The sequence below is a fragment of the Chaetodon trifascialis genome, chromosome 9 (genome assembly GCF_039877785.1).
Source record: "Chaetodon trifascialis isolate fChaTrf1 chromosome 9, fChaTrf1.hap1, whole genome shotgun sequence".
Lineage (NCBI taxonomy): Eukaryota > Metazoa > Chordata > Actinopteri > Chaetodontiformes > Chaetodontidae > Chaetodon > Chaetodon trifascialis.
In genome coordinates this window covers 5,173,145-5,187,663 of record NC_092064.1, presented here as the reverse complement: position 1 = coordinate 5,187,663, position 14,519 = coordinate 5,173,145, and the positions used below count along the sequence as shown (strand labels likewise).

At 40.4% G+C, this 14,519-nt stretch overlaps 1 protein-coding gene across 1 annotated transcript; it reads right to left on the bottom strand.

Moving 5' to 3' along the window:
• Positions 1-470: 470 nt before the first annotated feature.
• Positions 471-11,137, bottom strand: pou2af2 (POU class 2 homeobox associating factor 2). Its single transcript, XM_070971039.1, has 5 exons — positions 10,990-11,137; positions 9,813-9,913; positions 3,010-3,049; positions 2,448-2,752; positions 471-905 (listed from the first exon to the last, which is right to left on the bottom strand). Exons 1-5 carry the CDS (start codon positions 11,054-11,056, stop codon positions 471-473), a joined length of 948 nt encoding a protein of 315 aa, XP_070827140.1. The 5' UTR covers positions 11,057-11,137.
• Between the last annotated feature and the right edge of the window lie 3,382 nt (positions 11,138-14,519).

Genomic DNA, 14,519 nt, shown 5'->3' with positions numbered 1-14,519 from the left:
CTTGACATTGAAGTGTTACAGCTGATCAGTTATTCTGGCAATAAATATACTACAGTCTCACACTATTTTGAAACGCTACTTGTATATTTATTTCACCTAAAGACAAACATGTGGACATATGTACCATGCATATGTATTAGTTGAGCTACTCCACAGTCTTACCCTCTGACCACGAGCAACCACACAAGTGCACTGATCACTTTTTTCATACAAATCAAACAAGAAAGACACACTTAAATATATATAGAAGCAATTTCCTCCCAGATCACACCGTAATATGGGCACCTTGGTCACCATACCACACTCCTACCAACATATTCGTCTCTTTGTACATGCATTGAAATTGTCTTCACAGCTGTCTGACTGGGTGAATTTTCTCTGTACTGTCAAGTGCTTGTTGAGATCACTGTTTAATTGTCTGTGAAACCTCCACCTTCTTATAAATTCTGAACATCATATCCACCCTCCAGTCAGTAGGCCCTCCTGATCTCATAGGCTGACCAGGAGCTTACTCCGTCCTCTTTGGGCCAGCAGGAGTGAGCGTCGTTGTTGGGGTGGAGGCTGACATGGCTGTCAGCCGCCTCCTCTGACACTATCTTGGACACCAGGTCGCTGACGGGGCTGCTCATGTAGGGAGGGCCAGGGAAGGAGGTGGATGGGACCGGGTAGGAGCTGCTGGTCAGGGGGTGGTAGTGGGCATCTTCCAGGGAGTGCAGGGTGTAGGGCTGGCTGCTGGGGACGGGACCCATGGAGGAGCTGCGGCTGGGTGAGCGGTACTGGGAGGGGCTCCCTGGGGGCTCTGGGCTCGGCATGGAGGGTGGGACGCTGACGGAGGCCAGGCTTTCTGGACACAGAGCCTCCACCTGGGACACTGACTCTGGAACAGACTGCTCCCATGAGTCTCTCTGAGGCAGACATGAGAAGAAAGGATAAATCATTCATTCATTCATTCATTTCTGAAGGAAGCATAGATACCATCAGGCTGCCTGTTCGGATCAGAGCAGGAGTGCTTCTCTAATGATGGGATATCATTTATATTGTCCCCTCAACTCCTGTACACCATTCTGTGCATAGAGAGGGGCATTTAAGGCCAGTCCAGCTGCCTCTGATTATGTTTCAGAATTCAGGATCTTAAAAGGTTGGCCAGGTTGACTCTAATTTAGACAGAATTCTATTCACATGTGTTGTATTACACTGGAAGAAGCCTAAATTGTAATTGTGATTAAACCATTGAAATCCCACATCAACATGTTTTCTCAAACCATAGTTCATAATGCAACTGTTCTAAGACAGATTTTCAGACCAGCATGCGCTTTAATCAAAGTTTAACGCTCATGTGTGTCAGACAGTGTCTCTGCATAGGTTCCTGATGCCTGTAAGAAGCCAGAGAAAAAGAGATTTTTTCATCTCATTGGCTCAAAGTTTTCACTTTCCTCTCAAACGCAGCACTCCCTTTGTGCGTTAGGAGGCTGGGCTTAGACACACAATATATACAGCAGATTGTTAATGCACAGTGCAAAGCCTGACATCTACCACTGATGTGAGGCGTATAATGATCCATAAAAATCAACAACTGGTCTACTGGTTCAGACCAGGGATCTTTGGTATATACCTCTGCATCACTATGTGTGTGTGTGTGTGTGTGTGTGTGTGTGTGTGTGTGTGTATTAAACACTACAGAACAACATGGACCCAGATATGTGAAGTGATCCACAATAAATAAGTGTTTTCAGCAGTTAAAAAAACACACAGCACATTTAAAGGATAGCTTCACACATTTCCCAAATGGACATTGAAACAGTTTTACTTCATGTTCATCCTGGCCATGTTCACATCCTTTCCTAAAGTATTTTCAATGGAAGTGATGGGGGAACGAATGCAAAGTGTTTACCTAATCTTCTCCTATCTCTAACATAAGGCTCCTGCAGGCTTAGTAAAAGAAGTTCAGGAGATATCTTCAGTTAAAGCGGTTTTAGTGTAAAATGTCCTCTTTGTGTTAACCCTGACCCTCTCCCTGTTGGTCTGCAGTGGAGGAACAACATCTAAAACAGACACTTTTACTGACCGTGGAAGATTTGACTACCTTGGACAGCTGAATCTTCATTTTAACTTCACATAAATGCTTGAATACATTTTTGCACAAGACAAGGACAGTGGCGTCATCAGGAAGGGATCTCTTAGTGGCCAGCAGACTTTGAGCTTTGTGAAGACACAGGACGACCCATTGGACAGCCCGACTTATCCCAACACTGTACATGTTACATGTTACTTTATATCCCAAACTTCCTGTATAATAATAATAAAAAAAAATCTATTGTATTTTTAGGAAAGCTAAACATGTGCTAAACTTTGTTAAACTGACTTTTTTTTGGATTTATGATTAAATCCCTAATGATGATTATGAACCTCCATCCCCTCTTCACTCATGTCTGTCATAGACATCCTACCAGAAACAAATGCGAGGACTCTCCACCAAATGGGGGCAATAAGGAAGAGAGGGCTGATGAGGGCAGGAAGGATCCTCCAGAGCTGGAAAAGGCGGCAGCACTGCGGTAATCACCGAAGGTTTCTGGGTAGTAGCTGTCAATGAGCGAGGAGTAGCTGGCCATGGTGGAGGGCTCGCAGCCCAAAGCTTTACCACCCAGTGTGGACGAATAGACGTCAGGGGAGAACTGCTTGGTGGACGGGCAGAAGTCTGAGTCTGAGATAAAGGGACGTCTCATGCCATAGTAGCTGGGTAACACGTGAGACCCTGCAGACAAAAATATGGGAAAAATGATATCCTGCTCTTCATCATGGCAGCAGTGGAAGCCTGCATGTCTAACCACAATGTTTACACCTCTCAGATTCTTGAAATTTGCAGACAACTGAGTCAAAATGCTAATTGGGGTTTTCTAAATATTAAATGTAGCAATAATGAGAGTGCTGACTGAAGCTGTGCTGACAGATTTGCCTTGCAGGCAGTAAAGAGTGAGTGGAGAAGGTGTTGTATTTAACTTGCAGTCTCACCTGGCATCTGCACAAATGACGGTGGAGTGGTCGATCCTCCCTGCAGCAGAGAAATAAGACTTATTATAATGAGTCTGGAAAAGTAGAGAACATCTTAATGACATGTGAAGGTGAGCATTTTGTGACAGAAACATTAGACAGAACCAGTGAGATAGATTATTTCTTTCACTCATGCCAGACTCTGTATTGACTGTTGTTTCAGGCAAATTCACTTGAAGCATGCTCTTGGCTTGGCTTTACTCCTGAGCAAACAGGCCGTCACATGAAGGCAGCACTGCTCTTGTTTGTCTTTCTTCTTAGTCTCCAAGTTGGACAGCAATTCTATCAGCTGTATTTAAAAATGTCTTTTACATCAGTATTAAGCTGAATATCTCAGCTTTTTCACACTAACAAACAATTTAAAGTTGTAAACATATTTTCTATATCCAGGAGTTTGTATACATGTAGTCCACATTTATTTGCTCATGTGCTCAGTGAGAGATTCACATCACAGTGTCTCCTTCTCCCTCAAAATGTAAATTAATCCCACACTGACCACAGTACTCTGACACTTCCTGTGCACACAGCATGTAGCCTTCATCTGGCTAAACTAAATGTTAAAACGACACAGAGAATCATAAACAGAAAATGCAATAACAGAGAGAGTAATAGGTAATGGGCAGGATATTATATCAGGACCAGAGGTCCCAGCTCTCAGAGGATATATTTGCCGGCTTACATCATTAAAGCCTCTGAGCATTACACTGCCAGGATGCACGGAAAGGAAAAATCACTATGTAGTTTGTATTTTCTGGATTGTTATAAATAAATGAATGTGTATAACTCTTTTCAAGCGACAAGCTTTTCCCTGTGTAAGTGTAAAATGAGAAGCAAAATTCAAGATATACAACACTTCAAGGACAACAGCATAAAAAAAGAGTAAAAAACAAGAATTTTGACAAAGAAAGAACATGACAAAGATCAGTCTCTGAAAATAAGGTAAAAGGTGTCAAATGAAAAAGAAGCGTTTAGTGTGGCGATGACATGACAGAGGTGTGCTATGAACACAACATACAGCCTGCAGTGGTCTGAAAAGCAGCGGATAAGAATGTGTCGACAGGAAGAAGAGAAGAGCTGTGGCACACAAAGTCTCAAATGTAACAAATGAGATTTTCAATGAATTCTAGAAGAAACTGGCATGGTGACGACTGGATAATCTAATTTCTCCAAACCACTAAACGATATTGTAATGAACAGGGGTTGCAAACAGACCTTGATTTGACTTAAGAAGTCAAAAGCCAAGAAGGCTGGGAGCTAATTACAGGAGCCCACACTGGCTGGCTCACAGTAAATGCAGACAGAGCTGAAAATATCCATTTGCACAGTAACTGATTTCTTTTCTCTTTTTTGTCCACTGGGGGCAGCAGAAACAAGCTGTGAACACCACAATGACATATCATCACCTTTTAGTTAATATGGTGAACTCATTGCCAAACAGTTGCTCGTTTATTCATCCAGCAGCGTAACATCATCAGTGAATTGCAGTCATGTTTCTGGCCAGGTGATGACTGGAAGTCCAATGTTCTCTCTCTTTTAGCTCTATTTTTGGCCTGGGCTTTATTTTTTCCCTGACAACAGCTGCCTGATGCTGAGGAAAATGTGGTGAGAGGGAACCAAAACAGTACAGTTGTGGGCTGAACAGCTAAATAATGAGCTGAAAGTCATTATGAAGCTCTGTAGAGTTGAGGGGAGCTGCAGATTTGTGTGATAATTCTCTGTATGCTCATCACTACGAGCGACCCCTCTCACATTTGATGCATTGTGATAGCAAAAATATTGATTATAGCTGCTTTAACTAAAAGCACCAATACATTAACATAAAAATACTCTTGTATTCAAAACCTTCCTTAACTAAAACTACAAAATGTTACCAGCAAGATGTATTTTGCATAAAAAAGCCCCTGTGACTGATAGACTATTACATAATACATTATCCATGACATCATTCAGTCCATAACAGATGAATCAATGTTTAAGCAGTGTTTTGCTGTTGCAGCAGCTGAAGATGAAGGTAGTTTTATCTATTTTAAATAAAGTTATGCAGTTTAGTGCTTTGGTTCCCAACCTAGATGTCAGGCCCCTCAAAAGGGTCCCAGATACACGTAAATCGAAGAGATCATGAGATGATTAAACTTGTAGGAATTCTTTTTTTAGACTTTTGTTTAAGTTTTGCTTTTTATTGTGAAATATTGGATAATTTTACATCTTCGGATCAGAACAGCTCATAGAAACCTGTGACAAGGAGCCCCACCGAGACACTACACACATTTTTGACCTTCAATTCGCTCTTTTTTACGAGCTTATCAGGTGTTTTGGCCTATGTAAAAGCTTCATCCTAAAAGTGATTGGAAACCACAGTTGTCAGATCAATGTTGCGCAGTCAAAAGTACAATATTTCCTTCTGACCTGCAGTGGATTAAAAGTAGGGATGGAGGAGAAAGTAGCATTTTTCCAAATTCTTTTCAGCCTGACATTTGTTTAAAAGAAACAGGAGGAAATATTCATACAAGGACAAACGATGTCCGGACAGACGCAAGAAGCCAAAGGACTTACCGCGTGGCTTCCCTGTAAGAGTAGAATATTTTTTCATCACAATAACATCAACATCATCACGTCTCACCAAAATATCTACAATCAGCATTCATGTGCGGAAACCAGAATTTACAATATTGTTCAAAATAGAAAGGGACTAGCTGACAATGCTCACATATGGTCTATTTGTCTGTGCCTTGTCCTGTGGTTGTCAGCTGGTTATTTGATCAATGATATATTTCACATGGGATTAATATCAAATGTTAGATTTTCTTATTGCTGAGAAACAATGTGAATAAATTGCATATCTGTCCGTTTCTATTCTAGCAGCAGTTAGAGATTCGTGCGGAGTGAGAGCTCAGGGTGCAGAGACACACAGACGGGGTTTGACGGGATAGGCTGTCGTTTGCATATTGCTAACATGAAAGAGTTGATATTAAGCCCATGTTGGCTGGGAGGCAAGCAAATTTTGAGGCCAGAATTTGAATGTGATTTGCAAGTGCCAAGACTTCCTCATGTGGCCCAGGTACAGCTCAGTGCATCTCTGAAGGCTGCGTATGAAAATCAGCCTGCTGAGCCTCAGGAAGTGTGTGTGTGTGCGTGTGTGTGTGTGTGTGTGTGTGTGTGTGTGTGTGTGTGTGTGTGTGTGTGTTTGTGGTGGAGGATAATGATGATGGATTTATGTCATATTGTTTCTCAGAAAAACAATTCCTTCCTCCCTCATATTTCCACTGTCTGCTGCATGCTGCTGCAAATATTTTGTTCTGTAACAAGTGAACACACACACACACACACACACACACACACACACACACACACACACACACACACACACACACACACACACACACACAATATTGACGTATTAGAAATACGGGTTCTGTTTTCTTTGTTGGTCCATTGCTGCATTCCAGTTGCTTTACTTATTTTGTGATCCAGTATTTGGCTTTGTGTTAGAAATAGCCCTATTATTCGTTTCTATTGTATTATTTGGTATTTTTCTGGTCATGTTTTGTCATGACAGTATCATATGGGGATCATTCAAATTGACATTAATCTTAAGTTGTGAGTTCTTTTTGGTGAGACAGATCACAGCGTCTTCAGTCTGGACCTCATTTCTCACTGTCCGTGATCATTTATGTAACAGCAGCATGTTTGGGCACACAGCCTCAATGGAAATGTTCTCAGAAAGGAGAAGCAGATGAAGTGAAATGATGTAAGAGCGTTATGTTTTCACTGTGGCTCTCCATGTTCGAACATGAGGAGACTGATTGTGGTCAGAGTTTTCTTTTCACTCTCAATGGCCTTTATGGCCAAAGATAAAAGGCAGCATTAGCCAACATAAGGACATGGATGCCTTTAGTTACTGTGTGTCTCTGTGCATTTTTAGGCCTTCATGTGTCATTTCTAAACATACAAGTAAGCCTCTAATCAGGTGCTGAATTGCAGGTCAGATCCCTGCTTATACAAGCCAGTGGGATGGAAGAATGGCCTCCATATACTTACACTGATCTGACTTGATATAGGAAATCAGAAAATATTATAATAAGCCTACTATATACATGTATGTATACATGTATATATACATGTATATACATGTGTGTGTGTGTGTGTGTGTGTGTGTGTGTGTGTGTGTGTGTGTGTGTGTTCCTGAGCCCATGTAGTAAGATCCTTTATACAAAAAAAAAAACCCAAGGTGTTTTTGGAGCGTTCCACATCTTTTCCAGTCTTTTGTTGCTTCTGTCCCAACTTGTTTGAAACGTGTTGCTGCACCAAATTCAGAATAAGCAGATATTTACAAAAATCAATGAAGCTGATGCTTATTAATTCAACTTTTAATTTGTAAAACGAGGAAGAAATATTTCTTCTCTCAAAGGTTTCAAAGTCTGACTTTAATGCTGGATTCTTCTTTTTGTTCTGTCATTTTATTTAGAAAATACCTTAAATGAGACAATTTGAAATGAAAATTACTCATAACAGTATAGATGCAAATTAAACTTAAAAAAAAAAACAAACACATTTCTATCCATACGAGAAGGCTGGTCAACTAAAATTGAACCTAACTTTCAGCCTTTAATTACATTAGTTTTTCTTCTTCTTCTTATTATTATTGTTAGTATAATTATTAGTTATTCTTATTCTTCTTAATAATAAGAAATCCGGGGGCTATAGCCTCTTGAGCTGCTGTTATTGTGTCCTCTGTGGACTCACTGACCCCTGACAGAGACACTCTGCTTCATCATACTGCTGCCTCCACATGTTGGAAGTCATGGTTTAAAGTCAGGTTTGCACAACGTGTTTTGTTTTTACAGCATCTATTTGTGGCTTCATTGGATGATGTTAGTAGTCAGAACTGTGTAAACGCCTTACAAATAGATGTACTTCAGCCCCACTTAAACAACTCTGGCTGTAGTTTGGCTCACATTCAGAAGCAGAGCTGCTCTGGAGGCAGAATTAAGACATACAGTGTTCTTTTGTGTTTTGTCAACAAATCGTATGAAAAACCAAAACCAACAAGGCATTAATCAAACGATACTTTATGACATCTCTATCCTGTCTGTACCTGTCAGCTGCACAGGTTCCTAGAGACGATGTAAATCTTGAGAAAAAGAAAAAAAATAAATAAATAAAGGAAAAATAATAACTATAAAAATAACTAAAAATAATATTTCATTTTCTAAAAAAGCTCAGTCATTTTGTAAAACAGCTGAGGTTTTTAGGAAATGTCACTCAAGTAGGAGAAAATAATGCATTTGTTAGGGACTATTTTCAGCTGTGGATGAAAACGTATTTAGGCTTCTCGTAAGTAATTAAGGCAGCAGGACGGTGTTTGTGGCTTTGACAGTAGCTTTTCGGTTTTGGTCTTTTAATGAGACTGAAAAGGTGGGACGCCGTGTAAAACCCAAATAAAACAGAATGTGATCATTTGTTAATCCTTTTTGATATGAACTCAATTGAAAACAGCACAAACAGAATATATTTAATGTTCAGCATCACTGATTTTTTTTTTTTTAAATATATGCTTCATGGAAAACTGCGTCTGAACACTAAATGAGAGATAAACAGAGCGTGACAGTAATTTGGCTGGCTGTCTTGCAGGCTCAAAGGTGCCATTTAGCCACCTGCACCCTGAAACTGTGTTTGTTTGGCTTTGCCAAGTGAAGCTAAACTCGACTGCATGTATATTTCATCCTTCAGAGCAGCTCTGCCTCCGGAGTTTGAATTTGTGTTTAGATAAAAACTTCCATCTGTCACCAACACAGCGAAGATTTACTGTTGTCTTACTGTCCTCACATTCAGAACTCCCCCATATCACAGGACGCAGGCCCAGCGGTTCAGATCTCTTTGCTACATGCACCAAAGTTAAAAACTCTAAAGAAAAGCCCAAACTGAAAAAGTGCTGTATTGGAGGAGGTACATTTCGGACCTGTCTTCCTTTGTTGCATGTGATGATATCTTCTCTTTCGTCTCTCACACAATCCCCTCATTACGCCATTCGTTAGCGGCCTGCATATCTATAGAGTGGACATGCCAATGCTGAACAGAAAACAAACAGTGAATGCTGTCCTGTAAAAGCCTTTTGACAGGCGGTTTGTGGAAAATGAAAAGCCAGTCTTGCTTGTACATGCAGACGTCTAAAGCAGAGCCTGATTTCTCTGATTGTGTGAGTGTGTTGCCGTGTGTTTCTGAGACAACAATAGGAGGCTTGTGTGCGGCCTGTACACTGCAGAGGACAATGTCAGCTGGCAGGTGTGTGTGGATCAAACTTTGCATAGGCAGCCTCCTTCACTGCCCTTTCTGTGTCTCTCTGTGCTACCCATCCACCTCAGTCTTCCCACCCCGCCCCCGCCTCCACCTCAGGGAGTTGTCAGGAGATCATGGGCGATCACCTTTGCGAGCATTGTGTGAGCGTTCTTTTGTGAGGTCGGGATGGGACTCTGCGCTTTGTGTCTCTCTCTACACACACCGTGCTCAGCTATTTACAGACCGACTTTACGAGCGCTCGAGGGGAGCAGAGACAGAGGGGGGAGGTACAGGTGGTCAATGGATCAACCATGGATCGTTGGTCCACAAAACAAGCCAAAATGTAAACAAGGAGAGGAGATTTTAAAAGTCGACCTTAATTGTGCCACCAACAGAATGTCAACTGTGGCTGCACTGTTTGGTTTGGGAGAAAAATGAAGTGGAGAGAGACAGGACGGGACAAAAGGAGAAGAGGAGATAGTGCTTACACTGTATCTGGGCCCATTTGTCTGCCGTGATCGCCTCTCCGCCAGCAGGTCTTTGACTGTGTGCTTCACTCGAACGCCTTGGTACACTCTTTTAGAATATTCTAGACGGAGCAGAAAAAACTGTTTGTGAATCTTCATTTGATACAAATCCAGAACAGTTTTCAAATTTTCATCCATCCCCACAAATGTGTGTTCATTTGAATCTTTCACAGTTTTATTCATATAGGCGAATGACTCTTGAATGCCTGGTGTGTAAATGTCATGGAAATTGCCTTTGGTTTGGTCAATGCAAATGGACTGCTAAAAACAGGCAATATACTACAAACCCTCACAGTGAAGGAAGAGTTTGGATGGTTTTGGATGGAAGAAACCAACATATTACAAAAGATTGAGTTAACTTCAGCTAAGGCATGCATGCATCATAGATCCCATTCGTTTTTACAAATCTCAAATATGTGCTGGTGTGATTTGGGGACATTCCTGGGAAGCAGAAGCATAAACTCAGTGAAAATGCAAACTTTATCATGCAAACGGAATTGCATGCAAAAAACTTTATGTAAAGGATCACAGCTTTTTGAATGAATATTTTAGATAAGCCCCAAGTCGATCGATGAAAATATGAAGTGTTCTTTGGATTACATCAAACTATAACAATAAAAAAGAAAACCTAACCTCCTCCTATCAGGGATAATTCCATATTTAAATATGTGTTACAATATGAATCTGATTAAGATATGATAAGCTGCGAGTGCTTAATATTAAAAGCATCTTTCAAATATCAAACACTGATTTCTGTGAATTGTATGAAGAGAGCATCACGCTTTCTGTGGATGGATACATTTCTTCTATTCTTATTTCTTAAACACATTGCTGCTAAATGGACATATTTCTTATGAGAATCAGAATAAGGGAAGGAAACAATTTAAGCACGTGTCATCAAAAGTAACCGGAATCCAAATTACATTGTCACACATAAAAAACACATCTGACTTAATGTCTTTCCATGCATTTTTTTAAAAGCATTAAAAATTTCAGGATATTTTAAAAAAATCTGATTTTTCACCTAGTTTTGCAGAAAGAATTCTATTAGACATAACATTTACAACAACAACAACAACAACAACAATAATGACAGCAGGAGCAGCTGTCAGCCTGTATATGAATGACTGTGTCTTACCTGTGTCCATGATGCTGTTGAGCTGTCTGGCACACACACACACACACACACACACACATGCACACATACACACACACAGGCCCTTCTGTTCTCCCTCTGCTGTATTTGCCTACAGAAGCTAAATCCCAGTGTGCAGCACCATACTGAGTGTTGTGCCACGGTGGGAGCTTTAACTATGTTGTCAGGAGGGCAGGGACACATGGGACATGCCACCTCACACTGCAGTCATGAGGAGGCAGCTTTTCAAAATGACCTTTATCTATTTGTTTAAATGCAAATGTTTGGTAGGGACGTTTTTTAGACTATTTGCATCTGCAGTCAAGATTAGGAGCTGGAAGCATCGGGAGCATGAAGAGAGACTGGAAGGCAGCATATCACGCCTCCCCTGAACCCCCGCTCATCATCATCATCATCATCCAAATTTGAAAGGACATATTGTGTCCACATTTTGATTTGTAGTGGCATGAGTTCTTTATGCTGGCTTGTGGGAAAGAGGCCGTTTTTGTTTCAGTTTGAGCTTTGGTATCTCTGGAATAAATAAAGAAGAAACAGGTCAGAATGTGCCAAAGCATCTCCTTGTGGTCGCAGTCAGGCGGCTCAAACAGACTTTGATGCTTCTAGCCAAAAACTATTCTTTAAAAAAAGAGTGCGGATTTTTGCATGAAAGGACATTATTGTGCAATATTCTAGTCAAATTGATGTGCTGAAATTTGTATAAAGCTCTCTGAGCAAATTACAAATCCACTCAACCTTGTGTTTAAACCGGAGGGAAGAAGAGCTGGAGGCATGCTTTGTTAAACAGTTTGCGTCTGGCGTTAGAACGAGGCTCGCATCTGACTTTTTAATTGTTTCCTGGCTGAACCCCACAGTGTTTTGCCTTCCAGTTTTGACCCCTGTAGTCTGTTAAATGTGAATATTGTCAATGAAAATGTACACGAGTTTCCAATGTGGTGTGATGCTGACATGATAAAGATTGGACCAGTGACATTGGACACAATTCATAAAGGCAGTGACGCAGGTATGATAAACTGGTTAAAGATTAAAGTGGCACAGTTTATGCCTATTGGATTTGCATGCAGTTTGGTGTGATGCTTTCAAGATGAGATCCTAACACTATTACTGCATGCTGAACATACTCCCAGTTAAAAACCTGCAAATTTCAGATGCTGATGATCTGAATCACAGTGATGCTCACTTTATTCACTTAGTGCATACTGCTGATGTATGTGTCTGCAGAAAATACACTGAAAACATTACACAGCCTTAAAATGTAAAATGATTTAATGATTAACAGACCATATGTTGCTGCTGTGCCAGTTTTGTGTTAGTCTGCGTATTCAGTGATTAACAATAACAAACAGTCAGTAATAGAGCCAGCTTATTTTGTATATGTCTTTGTATAGGTGACTGAGGCGAAGCAGTCTCTCTTTGTTCTACTGATAAAAGGGGCAGACTTGAGTACATGGAGCAGAGTAAGTTGGACAGATGACCCTGTTTTCAGAGCTTCAGCAACTAAGAGAAACACAGAGCTGTTTAAATGTTTACATCTATGAATTTAGTGCCTCCACATGGTCACTTGAGGTTTTACTGAACGGGAAGGACTACAGCCATTCAGCTGTTTTTTGTTTATTTGTTTGTTTGTTTTGCTCCTGACTAACTATGAATAAACCAGGACAATAAAGACAATATAGAGTAGTTTCTATACAAAATAAAAGCATTCAAATCGTAGTTTTTTAAAGCCTGAACCTCTAAAAATATAAGATTATATATAAGAATTTTGTGAATTTGAAGTTGAATTTTGTGCAACAAGCACCAGACCGTAGTAAAATAACCACAGAAACAGCTGTGCAGCACATCAAATGTGTTGTTTGGATGAATTATTGTCCAGCCTCTGCTGCGCATCAACAGTTTTGACACATTAAAAGCATTTGAAACTTTCCCACTAAAAACTGTGGATGTTTTAAAACTCCTCTCTATGATAATAACTCCCTCAGCACCACTGGTTCCTCACAGTGTCTCTCCCAGGCTGTGATGAGCAGTATGACGTGATAGAGACTGTTCAGCTTAGATTTTATAGTGGAGTTTCAGAAACAAAAGAGTGCTATTTATTTTTATTATTTGTGGACCATTATTAGGTTCAGATCTATGCCGCAAAATCAAGATTAAAGAGGCAATAATTTTGTTCTCAGATTGTGAGCACTTCTTTTTAAAAGTAAAACAGTCAAATTCAACTGAATTAAATATTTTTGCGTTTTGTGAAAGCTACCGTACTTGTGCACACAAAGCAGCAACTAACCACCACGTTATGGTAAAGATTAAAAAAAAAAAAATGCTCAGAGAAACAACAGACAGGTGCTGGTTATGAGGACAGACAGTATCTGAAACATGACATCGTTCATAACATGGCAAGGCTATTTTTGTTGCTTTAAGTATATTTAAGTGTTCTCAAGTAGTTCTTGAGTACCACTTGAGTATACTTGACATGTAAATAGTATGCTAAACTGGCTTTTACAAACTTTAAGCTAACTGAAGTACACCAGTGGAAATAAGTATACTTCTCATAAGTGTTACTTTTACATTATTACTATTACAAGTATTTGTAATTCAGGACACATAAAAAAAGCACACTTCCCAAACACACTGCCCATATACAAGTATTGGGATACTTGTGCTTATTTTCAGCATTGTACGCAGCAAATTAATCAGAACTAGATTTACATTTTATGATGGGAATAGGAAGGGAATTTTCCCTGGAATAGCCAGCAGGGGAGTCTGCTCTTTCCTTCCACTACAGAGTTTCTGACTCAACAGGGCCGCTTTGAGTCACTCCTGGTGGTTACTGTGAATTAGGCTCAGAGGGCTGACTTCCTTGTCAATAGCAGTATTGTGGCTGTCTGTACTTTTGTTACCTGGTGATGTTATGTGCACTGAATTCTGAGTGGAGTTTTTATCGGTTAATGACTCAGAGATAAGAGGGATGCACAGCTCTCCTCTGCAACGGACACCTGCAACAGAAGAGGAAGGAAGAGATCCAACTGTGCTGCACTGCACAGCGTTTCATTCTGCCAGAGAAGTCATGTGTCTGCATAGTATGACTCTCGTTAATATGACTGACAACTCTACATTTCCAAACACTTCAGTTACTGTAACACAATGGTGATTGGACCGTCAAGCTTTTCCATCTGATCTGCTGCAAACAAGGCTCATTCTCTCTGATATCTTTTTCCTGAGAATTCCTCTGTTGACATTAAATGACTTACCTGCTGTTTGGTACAGAAGGCAGCACAAAGGCACACTGTTCTGTGGGCAGCATGCAGAAAATTCAAATGCCAAAAACAATGTGCTACAAAGATGCTCATCAGCCTACAGTGTTTTACCTTGACAAATATAAAGACATGCGGAAAATTAATGCTTTGAAGGTCCAATTTTTAAAAAGTGAATACCAGTATGGTTTGAAACTCTTGCAGCTTGCACTTCGTGTGTTGAACACAACACTGTTGAACACTGTGGTGCTCTGCAGGGGCAGCGGC

Bases quoted from the DNA above. Each gene is read 5' to 3' on its own strand.
- pou2af2 (XM_070971039.1), bottom strand. From the start codon at position 11,056: ATGTGTGCATGTGTGTGTGTGTGTGTGTGTGTGTGTGCCAGACAGCTC. The intron at 2,753-3,009 runs GTGAGACTGCAA...TTTTGTCTGCAG, and splicing joins GTCATTTGTGCAGATGCCAG to GGTCTCACGTGTTACCCAGC. The intron at 906-2,447 runs GTAGGATGTCTA...TGTCTGCCTCAG, and splicing joins AGTCCTCGCATTTGTTTCTG to AGAGACTCATGGGAGCAGTC.